Source organism: Diadema antillarum, unplaced genomic scaffold, assembly GCF_040938485.1.
Source record: "Diadema antillarum isolate AM-2024a unplaced genomic scaffold, OU_Dant_1.0 seq00000699_RagTag, whole genome shotgun sequence".
NCBI lineage: Eukaryota > Metazoa > Echinodermata > Echinoidea > Diadematoida > Diadematidae > Diadema > Diadema antillarum.
Genome location: NW_027271604.1, coordinates 204,816 through 224,748, shown reverse-complemented (window position 1 = coordinate 224,748; position 19,933 = coordinate 204,816). Strand labels below are relative to the sequence as shown.

Genomic DNA, 19,933 nt, shown 5'->3' with positions numbered 1-19,933 from the left:
GCTGTCTGGGATTGATAAGATGTGGACTACCCTGCACGATGTCGTCGAAGCGTTGAAGTGATCCTCAGAGAAATCAACTCCCCCGTTTCTTTCGCTCTTTATTGACGCTCTCTCCGCAGAGACATTTTTTCCAAGCGTTTTGTCGTCAGGCCGGCATTTCATATCAAGACGTGAGACGACCGGGTATACGGCACTTCCGTTCTTCCTTGACCAATAAGCTGCTTGGGTTTCCATCAGATGAGGTGCGTTTCCGCTCTGTTAAATCAAGGACATAACTTGTCCACTCTTCTAACAGCGCGCATGCGTTTTCGAATCTGATTTCCTTCTATAGATGCTCCAATAAGATCAAGTTTCTCATTAGCTTTCGATTAACTTTAGTTTCCTGTTCACAGTATATGCTGAAGACATTCTAAATTGAAGATGAAATACTATAATTACACCCCCCCCCCCCCCAAAAAAAAAAAAAAGAATGGGTGAGCTATTCTTAGTTTGGAATTTTTGGGGATTAATTTCTGCCAATCACACTCATTTAAAAATCCATCGCCATAATCATAATGTAAAAATATTTAATGTGCAGTATGTTTTGAAGTGTATTCTCACCTTATGGTCTTATAACGGTACACGACGCAGGCGTTTATGAGTCGGACCTTTCATGACTATATATGCAAAATCTTTAAACTATTAATCATAATGCAAGTCTTATTACAAGGACTTACTAAGAGTACAAAATTGCAAACAGTACAGACAGTTGCAATTCACCACTGACCCAATCACAATAGTTTCTATTTCATTTTGTATTTTTGTCTTAGCCCCCAAAAAGGAAATTATTAGAACCAATATGAATATGTATAAGGCCTATGTATTTATCAGTAATCCATAAAAGGACCTACAGCTATCATCTCACCCTCTGCTCTTTGACAATAATCCTGTGGAATATACATACATCTGTCAAATCTTATTCTATATATATATATATATATATATACTCTAAAAAATCGAGTGAAAATATTCAAAAAGAGTCAATTTAGAGTGAAATTGGAGTGAATTTTGAGTGAAAATGTTCATTTTCACTCATTTGGGAGTGACCTCAGGGATCACATTTTCACTCAAAATTCACTCTAATTTCACTCTAAATTCACTCTTTTTTTGTATTCACTCTTTTAGGAGTGAATATTTTCACTCGATTTTTTTTAGAGAGTATATGTGTGTGTGTGTGTGTGTGTTTACAGTATATATCACGTACTGAAAATACACCTAAACTAGCAACCCCCCCCAAAAAAAAAAAAAAAAATAACAAGGCATTATCCATCTTTGCTCATAAATCCTCTTCCGTCCTTTCAGAAACATGTGTTTTTGTCCAATTCTTGTTGTACGGATAGTTGTACCCTGCAATCGGTGACAACACAAATCAACAGATGATTTGAAATATTATAGTAGCTAAACGCTGATTTACTATACTCTTTATGGTTCACACGGTCTCAGCTCCAATATTTTATTGTTCATATTTTCTTTTCTTTCGCATCTGTATGCACCCACATTATTCTAAGACGGCCTTGTCGGTGTTTTCTTTTCTATTTAGTGTGTGTATGTGTGTGTGTGTGGGTGTGTGTGTGTGTGTGTGTGTGTGTGTGTACATGTATGTGTGTCCAGATGTACTTGCGTGCAGTGTGTGTATGCGTGTGCGAGTATGTTCGACTTTTTTTTTTCTGAGGACCAACCGCAAGCATCTGCCTTTCTTTAAGTTCTCGGCCCATTATCTTAATTTTACACCATGAATATGACATACTCCAGACTGATTTAGTTCAAGTTCACACAAGTTGTTTTTAATTCATCTCCAACAAAGTGAAGGTACAATAAACTGTTTGGGTATACAAATAATGTCACGAAATCAGTACAACAATGTAATGAACATAATAACATAATTCACATCCTTTCTGTAATCATGAAATACCATCTAAAATCTTTTAACACTGAATTATCAAATATTTATTACTATTCATTGATCTGTAGATGTATGTTACAAATTAACTTTGTGTGTAAGCTAAAATGAATAATATTGAGTCCCGCAGAATAAACCCAGTCGACTGCGCTATGTAAAAGCATCCCATAAATCTACAACCAACGTTTATTTTGCTGCAACTATCTATTGCATTAATTCCGTCTCACATCATAATGGCACATACTAGTAGTTATCAAGGCCGCTAAAAATCTAAAACTCTCATGAGATGTATTGTATACTGAACTTTGGTGATATAACATCGGTTGATTTTTGTCGGAAACTAAAAGCAGCTTCCTCTCTATTCAGATTAAATTGATTGAATATTGCCTCTTGAACCTTGGCTCCTATCAGAAGAGAACCTTTTCTTGACTTAATGGAAGATGCTCTTAGCTGAATGAGGAAAATAGGGAAAAGCGGTGACAAGCAACTCACCCCATCAGAGTAAGTCTGTCAATGCGCCATAACTTCTTGTTGACGTGGAATGAATTATTTGTGTGGTCATTTCTAATATCCAAAATGAAGAATGATATGGTAACAGTCTCTCACATCTTTTTACGTGTCCGTACATGTCAGCGCTATGCCTAAAGGTGTCTTTTCAGAGGCTTATCTCCGCTACTTCACATCTAACTCAGGGATAAGCTGCTTAATGGGGAGCAATGAAGTTATCTCTACATCTTACATTCTGATGATGGTGACTCTTACGGGGCAAAGATATTCATTCAACAACAACAACAACAAAGCAACGACGCAAAGAATACATTTTAATCTTTAAATGTCTATTCAAATATGCTTTTAGATGTCTGCTTTTCACTGAAAAAAAAACACGAAAATGCATCGTGTCTCCATGGGGGATATTCAAACGGTGCAAGCATTGAGTTCATTTGCAGCTTTCCGAATTTTCTCGGTAATTTAAGACATTTGGACAAATCGTCAAGAACTGGGGGAAAATTGTCACTTTGTGATAGGCGCGTCTCACTTTTTAATTCATTTTTTGGTGTTGAAACGGTAGGATTATTAAAATAAGTTCTTTCTTAATTCTCGTCCGATATAGCGGGATGAGTTTGTGGCTATTTTGTGAGCTGAATTCGAGAGCTCTCATTCAAGATAGCTCTTTTATCAGAAGCAAAACAAATCGAAGAAACATTTTGCCATAATTCTCAGTGCTTATTTTTCTGTCAGAATGTCAAACTAGTATATATATATATATATATATATATATATATATATATATATAAATGTTGCGTCACTGATGAGGCAGACGATGTATGAAATGGCAGTGTTAAATTATGTAGTGTTGTGTTATAATACGAGATGTATAAGACATCAATAAACATCAGGGCCGGCGCTGCGTTTTTAAAAGGGGGTGCAGTTTATATTCCTGGTGGTACTTCCGCGCTTTAATAATGATAATGATAAAGAATTGCAGCACTTTTCTAGTGCCTCTACGGGGTTTGACAACCCGGTAAGAATGAAAACAAATAAATAGATAGATAGATGAATAAATAAATAAATAAATAAATAACAAATAAAACATAAAAAGAGGCCCTAACCACACTTTTCTGGTGCCACTTTCGGGGTTGATCGGCTGACGAAAGAAAAAAAATACAAAAAACAAACAAAAACAAAAATTTACCGTACTTTTTTACCGCACTTTTATGATGACACTTCAGTGGCAAAAAGAAAAGTCCGGGGGGGGGGGGGGGGTGAGGGATGCCACACGGTTTAAACCTATATACATGTATTGCTATATGTATTATGCAAAAAAGGGGGCCTTATAGCCCCCCACCCCCTTCCCCCGAGCGCCGGCCCTGACCATTGTGAAAAGCCAACATTTTGCATTGTTGTGTGTTTGATCTATTGAAAGTGATTGATTATCCAAAAGTAATCGTGTGTGTGTGTGTGTGTGTGTGTGTGTGTTTACTCTGTTTCTTTAAACTGAAAGTTGTTCAAGCTGATTATGTGACATTTCTGGCAAATCAGTTCCTATTTCATAGTAAAAGTACCTCATTACTTAATCATTCAGTGCCTTTACTTTTTAAAACATTGTTTTATCAAGCATGATACGACATCCCTGACAGTGACTATAATGTGGTTTCAATTCAATTCAAATATCTGTCTAGACGAAATATGTTTCCTCTCCATCTAAGTAATTCATCCCAAGTCAAACAGTAATAAACAAAGATTCTTTTTCGCTGTTGTTGTGCTTTCATGCGAGTTTTTGTTGTTGGTCAGTTCCGAATCATTTGCAACCTCCATTAAATACTATGAACATATTTTTACTTGGAATCCTGCAATCTTTTCAAACTTCAGCTTTTCGTAGGATTCCTTGATGTTTCTTTCTCTCTCTACTCAGTTTGTGTGTTTGTGCATGTTATATATTTTGTGTTACCACAAAGTATTGTTTATCATTTGAGACATTTGAAACTAAACTAAACTGAAACTGAAACATCACGTAAATAGCTCTCTTTCCAAAGTACGTCTACTTTGGTATCAAAATCCCAAAACGACCTTTGCCTTTACCTTTACCTTTACAATCCATTGTAAACCCTGTTTTTTGTTTTGTTCTTTTTGTTTGTTTATTTGTTTGCTACAGAGCCACCAGGCAAAAATCATTCGTACTCTTTGCTGCGATGACGCGCAAGTATATCACTTTTGGTTAATTACGTCCATATCACGCATAGAAACGGCGGAAATTGGATACCAATTTGGTCAATTTGGCAAGCAGGGATGACGAGCAGCCCATACAGAGCATGATGCCCTTCCAGTCAGTAAACTCAGGAGAATGTGTAAATACTATCATTAAACAAAAATCATCAGTAAGGATGGGACACTGAAGTAATCAACAGACAGGATAGCGTGAGACTGGAAAATATGGGATGTTTTTTCTTTCTATTTTGAGGACACACACACATATACATACATAAAGTTGTTGTGCAAAATGTCAAACTATTAATGTGTAATAATGGGCTCATTTTGACCATTTACAACACGATGACATTTGAACGTTCCTATAGACAATGATTTGCATTCTATTCCTCCGCATTTCTGCATTATCTCTGCAGGCGATGACATTTCAGAGTTACTAGTATTTCGTAATAATCTGAATGACTTCTCATAACGAGAGAATGCTTTTTGTGACACGTTTTCCTCCTGGGTTCATCTTTTTATTCTCAACAAACTTTTTAGATTGCGGTTCAACATCTATAAACATTTACAACAAACGACGACGAAATCATGGTTAGCTTGAAGGACGCCATTAATAGCCATCAAACGGAAAGTCATCATCGTCATTATTTTGTCATTTCATTATGGGGAAGCTGGTGCCATTATCGCACCAGTTAATCATGGAAGATGGTAGCTCATTATGCCTATTACCGTGTATTATGTTCACACAATTATTATGTGATGGCCTTGCTTTGCCAGATGCATCTGAACCAACATCAAAATTAGCTTTCCTGGTCTTTGCTTCTTGTTGCCTGAAGGTTGCATAGTAATTCTCGATATCGCCAATGCGCAGAAAACAATGGAGTTACAATGTATTTGTCTGCTTTTCCGTTGTTACCCTTTTTTTCTTGGTTGTAATTCAGGTTTTAAAAAAAAATAAAGTTTCTAAGTTTTACTGTCCCATAACTGTTTTTAACTATCCCATAATGCATCTAAAATGCTGCTCTGCGCACGGCACCTATAGGTATTGGCGACACCGAGAATTGTAACAGCAGCTTTCTTAATTCCCAGCCAAATGAACTTGGAAAGCATGCCAGGAATTCATGTTTCCCATTTTATTGGCAAAGCTCGTAATCTCACATTATCACGCCCCGTACTCACAACCAAATCACTTTCACTGATATCAACATTCATCATCATCATTTAATGTGAATATAGTGATTCTTTGAATTCATACTCTCAAAAAAACGGAGTGAAAATATGTGTTTTTACTTATTTTGGAGTGACCTCAGGGATCACTCAAAAATCTTTTAGTGATCATGCGGTCACTCCAAAATTAGTTAAAATGAACATTTTTACTCAAAATTCACTTCAGTTTCACTCTAATCTCACTCAGTTCTGTTATTCACTCCTTCAAGAGTGGAACATTTTCACTCGGGTTTCTTTTTTCTTATGAGAGAGAGAGAGAGAGGGAGAGGGGAGAGAGAGTGAGTTATATCCCAATGATTCTTATTGAAAGACTTGCATTATTTTTTGACAAAATGAAGGAATGCTGGTAAGAAGTCCAAGGTATGGGCCTATATACATTCTCCATACAACAATTTCTCATTTTATTGCCCTATTCCATGTTTTATGAAGGGATATCAAATCGCATGTTTATTTGGGGGTTTTTTTCCAGGATTTGAACAGCTTCTAGATAACTCATCATTGAATGTAAGACTTGTCTTTGCACTCGACAAAAATTGTCTGTACAATATTTATAAACGTGCTTTATACAATTTTGGAAATATGTATAAGCTTTTGTCGCGTATTCAAAAATTACATTTGATGTATCCCTGATGTGCATAACACGGCGGTCTTTGTCATAGTGCTGTGATAAGTAAAATGTACTCCGTTTTACCATGAAAGTACTACAGCTGGAGGCAAAACGTCAGGGCTGGACATCTGGAACGTCGGAGGTCATTATGATAAAGGCAAAACTGCTGATATACAGGTAAACATTTGTAGACTAACCGACGTGACACTTTATTTTCTCATGTTTGTAGTTCATGTCCGACATTACTAAAACTTGAGACTTTTTAATTTTTACTTCATCCATCAAAAGCAACTTGGACATAGAAAGGTGTGCGTTCCAGTACGGTCCTGAGCGGAAAGGACAAAATGAGTATCAACCACCGTGCAAACCTGTCTAACTTAACCCGACAACGAATGACAATAACTGCATGGTTTATATAAAATGATATAGTATAATAGTTTTGATAAACCGCTTCTCAGGTACCAATGTTCTTTTAACTGTCTTATTCACAGAAGAGTGATTAGCGTTATGATAAAATACGATGTGCGGTGCGATCCAAATAATTATGACACTCGTGTGTCTTGGAAACAGTGCATAGCAGGTGCATGATTACAACTCTTCTTTGTGGCATCTACGCAATTTTAGGCATCAAGTCGGAGACCTTCCCCCCCCCCCCCAATAGTAGTGTATTCAACACTACAGAGCACATTGCATAATGATTAAAAGATATAAAGTTACAACAGAGAGTACACTATAAACCGATTCAAGAATCACTAAGATCATTGTGGACTGTTTCTTTAGAAATTACGTATTGAAGAAATTTCGAAATTACGTATTCATGTAGGTCCCGTCATACTATTCTTTGTACAACCCGAACCGAGATTTCAACCAGTTATCATTATAACTACTGTGTATACCATGTATGTACATTGTATAACTTATTAACAAGGTACAAGAACTTGCGCTATTACTTTTTATGTAATATTGATATATAACGAAAAGCATGAAATAATTTGAATTTGAATTGAATTGAATTGAATTGAATAGAAGAGATATATGCCACATTTTTTTGTATGTGTGTGTTTGCGCGCGCGCGCGCTTTCTTCCATTGTGTGACAAAACTCACCTCTTATTTTCAGTGTTGTCTAAGACGTTTTGCTCGCATACGTAATACGCTGGGTTTTTTTTTTGTTTTTTTGTTGTTGTTTTTTTTTAAATAAATTTGCCGGGGCCTTGGTTGATACGCCCACTTATACATCAGTGCATAGGAGTGTATAAAGTGTATGTCTTTTGACTTCTTTTTCTTTCATTCTTTCTTTCTTTCTTTCTTTCTTGAAAAGGGGGGGGGGTGAGAAGTACAAAATAATAATGTACACATGGTCTTATTAATTCAACAGTTAAGTTGTTTGTAGGTCTTGATTTTGATGGTCAGTGATTTGACTAGCTGCTTGAGGAAAAAAAAGATACTCGAATGGTTTTTCAAAAGATCCCCTTTGAAATTATTGAGTATGGTGTTATGATCACGTAAGTAGAAATCCTGTGAATAGTAATTCTCAACGCTGGCACTACATTTTACTGCGGATATGGGGTCTTGTTGTCAGTGACACCCAGCGGCATTGGAGCAGTTGCTCCGCCCTGAGGTTGGGGAGGATAGGCGTATGAAGCCATCATCACCGGCGGCTGTCCAGCAGGGACCGCCGGCTGGACCATGGCCATGCTGTAACTTGGTGGCGGGGCGCCAGGCATCGCGGCCGTCGCGGGACCCATCGGTGGGTAGGGCTGAACAGCTGGAGAGGCCACCATCGCTGTGACTGCCGTGGGGTTCCCGCCAACTTCCACGACAGCGGTTTCAGTCTGCTGCTTCCGCCTTTTCTTCGATGAACACATCGTGCCAATACAGGCTGCAACGAGCACGAAGCCGAAGATGGAGCTGATGACGATGACCGATATCAGCCAGGCTTGCATACCGGCTGAAAAGTGAGTGAGCATAATGTAAAAACGTCACTATCATTACTATCATCCACCACAGGTTTGAGACTTCTTATACAGTTCAGTAGTTGTAGCTAATTGCATTTCTATCGAATTAAACCTGGTAAAGTGAATTGCTTTCTATTGGAAAATAAGAATAACAAGGTGGGGGAGGAAGGGAGAAGCTCAGCTCAAGTTTTCCATCAAAAAATAATAATAGCTAGGTAGGGAAGGGAGGGGGAGCTCAGTTCAAATACAATTCAAGTTTTATTAATTCATGACTTCACATCGACGAAATTTGACCGGGTCATTATTCACAATTCATGCACTGGGTATACATTTTTGCACCACTCTCCCTACAAAATGAAATGTGGCGGATCACAGAAAATACTCACTGTGATTGGAACAGCGTACGCCAACATCCTCGTAATGATCGCAGTTATTGTAACCCCATGAATTGTGGACACACTGCGAGAGCTCGCTCTCGTAGCCAGAGCAGATGACGTTGTCCAGATGAATGGGTCCGTATCCGGGTCCGTAGTAAACGAACGAGTCCGCGACACCGACGTAACCCAACTGACGACACACCACCTTGGCTTCGTTGTATCCCCAACCGTCGTTACACACTGTGCCCCATTCGCCGTTGTGGTAAATCTCCACTCGACCGCCGTCCCTCGAAGAACTACCGGCCAGGCGTACCTGCCCTTCGTATCCTGGAGCAAGTTGAAGGGGAACGAAACTCAGTTAGGGAAAGTACAGTTGGTGGAGATAAAGATTGGGCTTTAACTTTTTTGCGAGATACCAAGAAAACACTTATGAAATAGTACAGAGCATACCATTTTAAGAGGAATTCAAAGTTTGTTTGATAAAAATCGGGTTTGGAATAGCTGAAACATCCAAAAACAGAGTAAAACAAAACGATCGAAATGAAAATAATGTGGGTCCCACACTGTATTAGGATCGCTCTGTTTTGGATATCTCGGCCATTTCAAAACGAATTTTCATCAAATAAACATTGAATCCCTCTTGGAATCACATGCTCTTTCATAAGAAGTTTCTCACTATCTCACCAAAAATGATGAAAACCTGAAGTTAAGTCTCAACCAAAACTACATGTATACGATCCCTTTATGCACGTGGATTGAATGAATGTAGCAATATTAGTAAAACATTATAATCACTGAAAGTTTGGGGAAAATTGGACAATTCGTTATCCACTTAGAAGATTACACATTCTGTGAAGTTTTATATGGAAAACGTTACAAAAATACAAATATATAGTCACACAAAACGTACTATTTTCAAGAAAAAAAAACACATTCCCTCGACTTGTTACTGACAAATACAATTCAATTCAAATGAAATCTTATTTCCACTGATACATATTTGTTGTCGATACAAATTAAAAAAAAAACGTACAATATATTACAAAAAAAAATGTATGAATTATGGGTAAACTAATAAATGTTGTTCAAAATAATAGCGGCAATAGAAAAAAGGGACCCACATAAAAACAAGCTTGTAAGAATGTGGGCCACTCAATACATCGAACTTACAATAGAATAAGATTAAAGGCACGGAAATACACACAAACACACAGGTACGATAACACGACACGGATACTATTCCTCCTGCCCTCTTGAAGAGGTAAGTCGAGTGCTCTTTATATTGACTAAACAACAACAACAACAAAACCAACAAAAAATTGCGAGGACACAGTGCCTTGTAATTTCTTATCTTTACGAACTTACTACGTGGGCTGCAATCAACTACAAGTATCTCTGATTTGGTCGAATTGCAGCCATTTTTTCTGCAAATGTTATTCTCACAAAGTCTACGGTGAATGGTACTTAAAACTTGATTACATTTTCTTTTTTAATGGTTGATAAAGCAGTTGCCGCTCGATAGAATCACAAGAGATTATGTAGAGCTGCTGTGCTATTTCTGTTCATTGTAAATTCTTCTAGGGTGTCCATAATGTCTTGTCGAAGTCTCGAGATCGTACAAAGATTGCTGTAGGCCTCACGCTCCTAATTTAACTCGCGCAATGCCTACAGGGAAGGCAGTACAAAGATGAGGTAGTGTCATTCTTTTTTTAATCATAAAAAATCGGTCAAGTAGAAAATTGCCACCTGTGGTGATGTTTGACATTGCTTGAGGTCAGGAGTTTCTGCAGGCTATGAAGAAGTTGAATGAATCAGAGTTTTTGTATTTTTAATGAATTTTTAGTGATATATGAGGTAATTTGCTATTTTTATCGTTTTTGAGAGTGACTGGATTACTAGTCTCGTATGGAGGCTCTTAACTATTTTTTTAGAGCTGGAAAACATCCCAAAATATGTTGTTTGCTTGAAAGCAGAGAAAATTTCCCTTCATCTGCTTCGATTTTGAAAAATTCTACGATTCGATTGATTTTTTAATGATTTATGGAGTATGCTGCATCAGGTTTCTATGGGAGCCCGGAAAAGGAGCGTGAGGCCTGTATTGCTTGGGAGGCCTTGCCGTGGGCATGAGCGTATAGTTCCGGAGCTGCAAGATGTCCCCGTCTTATCCTTAGAAAGCCTTGACTGAACCTTAAAAACGTGTCAAACCTTGATCATAAACGTGAGACTGAGATACGTGACAGATCCCACCGGAACAGACCGCGAAAGATCTTAGCAAACAAGTCTTTTTAAAAGGCCAAAACAAAGTTCTTAGAAGGGAGCACTATTCATTTTCGCACTATGTGGAATTTGCTTGAAGTACGCTGAAAGGGTCTACCAAGAAACTTATTGGTAAACACGATTTGCCAGGTTGATGAGTTGGAATATTTTTAGATAAAAAGTGCAGAATAATTTCAATCGCATGCATACGGCTTTTATTCCAATAGAACCATCCCCGTTCAGCATTGCGGCTAAAGGTAAAACGCTACTTGACTACTAATATCTTTCGTGCCACAGATATCAACGTGTCTTCCAACAAGTTCCATGCGATTCACATATCGCGGAAGATCGGCGAGTCCTGCTGTTGCACGAGTATATAGTTGATCGATTATGAAAAAAAAAAAAACCCGAACAAACACTCACGAAGTAACCACGATTGGGAATGCTCTTATAGACTGTCACACTTCCGGCGATTCCTTTTTTTCTTTCTCTTGTTGTGTGTTGATTGCTTGTTTTGTTTTATGTTGTTTGTATGTTTGTTTGTTCGTTTGTTTGTCTGGTTTGTTTGTTTGTTTGTTTTTTGTGTTTTTTTTTTTTGGGGGGGGGGGGGAGGAGGGCTATAATGTTTCACATTTTCGTCGTTACCCAACTGAAATCTTGTTACAGCCAGGGAGATGGCGTTTTTCACACATTTCTAATGCGTATGTGTACATTTCAGAGAAAAAAAGAAAACAAAAGAAAACAAAATCGACAGTTCTGCAAGCACATTAGAAATATGTTTTCACTGCTCTGTAATGAAACTTGAATGCGGAGGGGAAGATGGAGAATCCCGAGATCATTTTTATCATTTTCTTTGTATGAACATTAATCTACACGCTTTTTTAAAATGAGCATTAACAATAATAAAACAACAAAATTGCACATAAAAAATATTGCAGCCTAGCTCACCTTTGCACTGATGTATTCCGTAGCTACCCTACTCGGTTATTATACAACTTAACATGTATTAAATGATTTGTAAAAAAGTACAAGCCATATGATTTTCCAGAGGCCGCCATCAAACTCAAGCTTCAGCTTAAGATGACGGTCTCCTGCATTTTGTATGTATTAATTCGATTGAATAAGCTATGATTTTCCAATCGTTTTTGTATGATTATAATTCACAATATTTCATTTGTGATACATTAATATGATTATATTTATATTCATTTTGTGTTGGATATAATGTGAATAGTATTGGAAATTTGTTTGTTATGTTGTATTTACTTCATGAAAAATGCAGAAATAAATAAAATCCAATCAAATAAAAAATCAAATCAAATCCCACGGCGCACTACGTTTCAGGCACATGGGGTAAACGTAGCATGAGCATTGCGTCTATTGTGTATACGCGTTTGCTGAGGATTAACGGAAATATTCGAAATTCCAGAGTTGGGCGGCCTTCCGGGAGTAAGAATATCGACAATACATTAGCTTATGTGAAGCATATCTAGGACATGTCATATATGCTGACAAAACAAAACAAAACAAAAACAAACAAATAGTACCACGTGACTCTGTCTTGGTAAACGTTTTCAATTCACATTGCTCATCGGGAGGTATACTCATATACTTTATATGACTTAAAGCATTTGATGTCATAACAACAAAATAGAGAAAAGACGAATGAACGGTAAACCTGCACTTATGGCTATGCCGAAAAAGGAAAATCGAAAAAAGAAATACAACAAAACCCATGAATTTCTGAGGGTTGAACCAGGGAGGTGGGAAAAGATTCCCATCTCCCCTTTGAACTCTGTCCAGAAAAATCTTTCCGTCGAAGCAGATGGTGGTGCATGGGTGAGGTTGCCATTGACCCCCCTTCCCACATACACACACCGAAAAATACGTTCCGCGGCCCTTGTAATCTCACACTGGTGCATTTTGAGCAAGACAGAGAAAGGGACATGAGATTTCACACTAGCAATGACTGCATGTTTGTTATCACAAAATCCAAATCTAAAGCATTTTTTAAAACTTTGGAAGTCAGGAAATGTTAACTCAGTCCACGGCGGGTCAAGTTCATGCAAATGTGAACCATGCTCCATTTTACGCGCACTCAAAGCCGACAACACCGCGAAGCCAAAAAAAAAAACAACAAAACAACAACAACAAACAAAAAAACAAAACAAATCAAAACAAAATGAAACAAAACAAAACAAAACAAAACAAAATTGAATTTTAGAAACCTGTTCGGGCAACGACTGTCTTCGAGGAAACTAAATGTTCAATTCTGTTATGTTCTTTAAAATCATCTACTCGATTGGCACGGAACGTGTTTCTGAACAAATCTGAAAGGGCTGAAAATCGATGGATTTAAAATCTCTTCTCACCGGATGTACTTGCGCAGACGACACCCGCGTCCTCGTTATGAACGCAGTTTGTGACGCCCCATCCTCGATGGCTGCAATAAGACAACTTCGCCTCGTAACCCGAACACACGACGTTGTCCAACCAAATCGCCTGGTACGGGTTGGTTGTGAGGCCGAATTCCGAAGCGTAGGTGGGTCTCAGGGCGTACGGGTAGCCGAGTTGACGGCAAACAACATCTGCCTCGTTCATACCCCAGTTATCGTCGCACACCGTACCCCATTCGTTGTTGTGGTAGATTTCTACCTGTCCCTCGTCTACCGAATTGCCTGAAACCAGACGAACGTCCCCGTCTGAGAGAGAAAAGAACATAAATTCTCATTTAAAGCTGATGAAAATGGCATATAATGATTATCTCTCGTAGTCAAATCGACATTGCTCACATTTTCAACATGACCAGTATGCCTAGTTACAAAGCGGTAATACATGTGAATCATTAATCTGTAATAGAACAAAGTGGGAAGTGGTATACGTTGTACAGAAAAAAAAGATTAGAAACTTGTCACAAGGGTCATAATTGCATGAAAAAGTGATACTACACACACTCCCATAATGATATGTCTAAAAATTTAAATTGTGACATGTAGGGTTTGGATTCACCATACCAAGACTGACACACAAGTTTTTATTATGATCCTTTCTCTCTCTTTCTATATCCCTATTTCACTCGATCTCTTCGAATTAAATGAAAAAAAAAACACCATCTTTCCGTAAATCCCCACTATTTAGGAGTCATTTCTGTAAACAAATCGGAAGATAGTGGAGCAATGAATTCGCAGGTTCTTCGAATTTGAAGGTGTAAATATCATTGATTTCGCTACTATGTCAAACTTGAAAGTTGCTTAACGTTGTATCTTACCCCCTTTGATCGAATGTTATCTTTACTTTATTTCATTCCGTATCAATTTCGGAAAAAAAATAAATCAAAATGTAATAATAAGACGTCAAACAATACGCATGCGTATATGTGATTGTTGACCAAATTCATACTTCGTATCAAATTCAATCTTATAAGAAAGTTTTTATCGTATTAGAAAACTTGTAAGCAAAAGAAAACTCAATTAGTAAAGTTAAGTGACGTATGGAGAGGGATTTTTTGTAAACTTCATTATTCTTTTTCAAAGGAAGAGGAGAGATGCAACCAAACAATTTTCCTCTGAACCAACGGCAAAGCGAATTGATTTAATAAGCACATTAAATGGTCAGAAAATTAATGCAGATTTACACATTAATGTTTGGTTTTGCTAATCGTTATATCATACAAGTCATTGAAAACCAAGTGGAGATGTGGCTTTTTCAATTAATTATTGTCGGTTTTCCGTTGTTATATATCGAAAGAAGTTGCTGAGAGAATCTTACAGCTTTTTGAGGCTAATCTGAAGTATTTGTCTATAGTAAAGAAGCAGGTCTATTGGTAAAGAAACTTGTCTGGCCCGTTTGGAATTCACCTTCAGAAATGGCATTTTAAAATGGTCCAGTTATATTATCGCCCTCCTCATTTCACGGCACATGCATTGTCTTATAACAATGACTCAATTTCTCTTACAGTGACATGGCTGGTTTATAGACCTATAGCCTTAACAAAAAGACGAAAGCCCAACGTCTTCGACGTATATCACATGCAATGAAAAAGAAACAAAATAATAAACTTGCCACTATTTTGAGCAGATGCTGTTCCAGCAGTGATCGCCAACAAAGTCCAAATGAATCCAAAACGCGCCATATTGATTCCTTCCACAATGCTGCTTTCCCACCCCGTTGTGTTTTTCTCGATGACGTATTGTATACTATAGTATACGCTATCCAAGGTGTCTTAAACTGACCAGTGAAACAAACTGGCCAGAGGGTGCGTAACTACACCCTAACTCTTGTGACGTATTTTCCATCATCTCATCAAGCAGTGTGGGCAAACATAACCTTTGGACCAACTGACCACTGGCCAGAGTGAAGATTGCACAATAACATATCATAAACAAATAGGCTGTCCACCTCCCTATCTCAGTGTTGATCGTTCCCCTTCCTCAAGGAATCATAATGGAAGCCTTGCTATAGGTTGAAAGACAAACGTTTTTAAGTTAAAGGGATGGTACAATTTCAGTTGAGATGTGGCTTCAGGTTTCAAAATGCTTTTTGATGATGATCTTCTGAGATAATGAGAAACCTGTTATAAAATATCAAAGAGCATATAATTCTAAAAGGAATCCAACGTTTATTGGATGAAAATTGGTTTTGAAATGGCCGAGATATCCCAAACAAAGGATCCTTATAAAATATGGGACCCACCCTTTATACATTATAGGATTGCTTTGCTTTACTTTGTTTTTGGATATCTCCGCCCTTTCAAAACCGATTTTCATCAAATAAATTTTAAATTCTTATTAGAATTGTATGCTCTTTAACATTTCATGAAGTGGTTTCTAAGTATCTTGCAAAAAGTTTTAAGCCGAGTCCTCACCTCAACCAATACTATACAATCCCTTTAAACCCACTGATGACAAACTGATTTTACTAAAACACGCATTTCCCACAGACATCTTCCCGAATATACTTAGGACCAGTCTTTGATGGGTTAAGGTAGATAGTAAGTGAAGCCTGTTAACTCATCAGTGCTTTGATCTTATAGCAAAATGATGCTACTCGTAATGCAACAAAGATAATCATACCACTGATGATACTTGAAGGTAAAGCGTAATTATGGAGAATCTTAGGTGCTTTTTTCTTAGGTGTGTGTTTTTTTTTTAATGTTGAAGGGTTACTTTCACAAAATGATTATGACTCTACATGATAGCACAATGATGTCTGCACTGTAAGAAATGTGTTTCATACTTGTATCAACGTAGACCTTTTAACAAAATGATTTGTCTTTGTTTTATCAAGGAGCTTCAAAAACAATTTCTTTAAATTCTAGACATGAATTAATTCATATAAGAATTAAAGATCTGCATTAAAGTCCTTTGAAAACTGTGGAAACAAATGTACTTGTAATATACAGAGTTTTGCGTCTGACCATTGTACTTGCAAAATAAGAAGTCTGTAAAATAACACTGAAGCATCCACTTAGTGATTTGTGCTTTTGTATGAACAGAAATATTCAACTTTTTTAGCTGAAAACGATCCCATAACAATGTTCTCTCAGTAATAGACACAAAAGTTGATGTGTGATGCACATATTATTACTGGAACTATTCTTGCAGATATGTTGAGCTAAGCTTATGGAAGAGGATATTCTGGAAATAGAAATAATGGACAGATAATGTAAAACATAACAAACGGATCATGAATTCTAAGCTCCTGAATAGACAAACACGCTTTCTTCAAAATCAATGTCCCTCGTGAAGAGAGGTGAATATCAGAATACAAAATCAAATTTATAACTGCAACACTCCGTATTTTGACAGGACAATTAAAAGGCCTGCATGCACTCAATGATTAATATAAATGACGCGTAGATGCATATAAAGAAGGACTTATCTCCGTGTTCTCAAAGTGTCTTTTACGTCCTCGGGGGAACATAAAGCGCTTATATGAGCACTTAATATCGTCGGAACAGTGATGACTACACTATTGAAATATTCATTCTCAGGAAGGTGATTATCAACTTCAAACAACTTTAATATACATACCGAAACAGATCTTCCGTGTTCCTTGGAAAACTGTCTAATCATGGAATAAAAGGACCTTTAAAGAAATAAAAGAAAAAAATACATCCTTTTACATCCATTTCTGGCGTTGACCACGTGAATAGAAATGATATACGATAAATCTTAAGAGCATTTTCCCCACGAAGTAATTTAGCCTGTCCAAGGAACGCTTCTATTCTTCAACAATCATTAAAGGCACAAAGTGTGAAGACAATAGACCTCCATAGTCTTCTATTTCTATGGACGCAGAAAACTTCTTCTACTACCCCCCCCCCCCCCCCCCCGCCCCAACCAAGCCCTGATCGGGAAGGCAATGAACGTATAATTGCCAGTACTCCGGGTTAGCACTATATTGCGAGTTGCGATGACTAAGTGCATGCATTGCTTAATGGCAAACCGCTGATCACGTGTGGAGGTAATAAGCTTGTCTCACCGCCTTGCGGACATAATGTTAATTATTAATGTATATTCAACCCAGCTTTAAATGACATCAGGGATTTCCTTCTTTCTTTCTCCTCACCTCACCCTACATAATTATTCTATCATGTTTGTGTGTATGTACGTGTTTGTGCTCTTGCGTTCCCTCCGAAACATGCGCGTTTTCAAGTATTGTAAACTTTGAACATCCTTATCAAACGTTTTTGGCTCATGACTTATGTGTAAGCATACGTGCAAGTGGATCACATATAAACTAGCTAGGTTTGTGTGTGTGTGTGTGTGTGTGTGTGTGCGCGAGTGTGAGTATGTGTGTGTTAGCAAGGAGGGCCTCTTGAATGATTGTATATATCATGGGTCTTCATCATTTGACAAAAGTTGGTGTATCACTTACTATAATGATTTGTCATGGTCAAGCTACATGATTATATTTCACCTATCTTATAATTCCCTAAATTCATGTACAACACATACATACACACACAGACACACACACGCACACACAAACTTATACATTTCGATATACATGTATTCATAATAGATCACCTTTATACACAGTTTGCAAGTTTCCAATTGAAGATTTCATGTCGACCCTCTTGGCATATTGATATAATACCTTCGAATCTATACCATGCTTCATCACATCCTGTCATTTTGTGAATTATTTTAAAGTGTATAAACAAAATAATGTTAAGTGAATAGTGCCATAAACCACCTTATCTCTCTGCGATGTCATGTGTGATCATTATAACCGATAATGCCGTTTCATGGAAACATGTGGAAATTCGATATAGCACTTCTTTAAAATGTTCTGTCTAGTCTGTTGAAAAGGCAAGCAATCTATGCTAAATGCTACTCTGGTTATTAAAGCCAATTTGAATAATTATATGAAGTAGAGTAACATTTTGTTATGGTTTCACTGTGGAATTTCCGAGAAATTCTAAACAAAACTGCGATTGTAGGATCAGATTTAATTCGAAATTTCAGTTCATTGTGTTGAACTCTAAACAGAAGACGATGGTAAAAGGAAACAACCAGGTCCCCGTTGAAAAATGAGACATGAGATATGTTTATTTCGCAGTAATATTACGACCCCATTTGAGGACTTTCAAAACGCACACTAATTTCCTAAATACTAACGGATTTATTGCAAGACTCCGGTTTTTTTTTTTAATCTTTTCAATTTTTTAAGACTATCAATACATTCGTTATCAATTTATCGAGATTTCTGTTCTTTAAAAAAAAAAAGTAAAATGAAATCCTCTGCTTGAATGGGTGAAACTTCTCACATTCACACACTCAATCACACACACATACACACACACACACACACACACGCACACACACACACAAACACATACGTATAGCCTATAGGCCTACATGATAGGGCCGACATTTTGTGACCTAAAATGAAAGAGGGCAAAACCATGCATTTCAGAAGATAATTGGTGTTCAACTCTCTGATTCATACATATTATTGCTTACACTGGCATTACTAAAATGTTTTGTAAATAAAGCTTGGAAATTGTTGTAGGTAATCATGTTTATAAGCTTGAGTTTAGAAAGGTTTGAATAGTGATTTTATTGACTTCATTGAATCGGTCGTGCGGACAGGCGAACAATGAAAATGCATTGAATTCACAACTTAACCCTGTAGGCCTATGTAATAATAGGAGACATCTTTAATAAGAAACTCTACATGCATTGAATGTGAATTGGAATAGGTACGAGTAAAAAACGTGATTCTTTCAGCATTGTTTTATCTAAAATTAGTAAAAAAACATTTGCCACAAGTTTGGGCGGTCCGGTACAGAAGTAAAATGTTTGATTATAGATGATTCATCAAATCCATGGTGTATTTTAATAAACCAAACATAAGTTAAACAAAAAAGCTGCAGATGACAATTCCGATTAATGAACTTTACAATATCATTTGTCTATTTCAGAAACGTTATAAGAATATACGCACTTGAATACAGATGTGGAATACAATGTTCACATTTTCTGGGTTAAATGACAATGTTTATACGAGTATGATTCTGATTATGGGATAGACGCACAAAGTACGCATGTGTACACAAATGTAAGTGTGTCATTATGTATGGATGTTTATGTGCAGTCCATGTATGGACTCTATTTCAGAAACGTTATAAGAATATACGCACTTGAGTACAGATGTGGAATACATGTTCACGTTTTTTTTTAAAGGTTAAATAACAATTTATATACGAGTATGATTCTGATCATGGGATGGACGCACAAAATACGCATGTATACACAAACGCACGTGTATAACATGTAAGTGTTTTTGTGTATGGATGTTTATGCATAGTCCATGTGGACCGTGGACTGTGGATGAGTCCACCAGGCAAAGCACTGC

The 19,933-nt window shown here is 37.2% G+C and overlaps 1 protein-coding gene across 1 annotated transcript; it reads right to left on the bottom strand.

Moving 5' to 3' along the window:
* Nucleotides 1-8,030: 8,030 nt before the first annotated feature.
* On the bottom strand, nucleotides 8,031-13,789 carry LOC139737688 (neurotrypsin-like). The gene is made up of 3 exons (XM_071648368.1): nucleotides 13,441-13,789; nucleotides 8,822-9,139; nucleotides 8,031-8,428 (listed from the first exon to the last, which is right to left on the bottom strand). Exons 1-3 carry the CDS (start codon nucleotides 13,787-13,789, stop codon nucleotides 8,031-8,033), a joined length of 1,065 nt encoding a protein of 354 aa, XP_071504469.1.
* Between the last annotated feature and the right edge of the window lie 6,144 nt (nucleotides 13,790-19,933).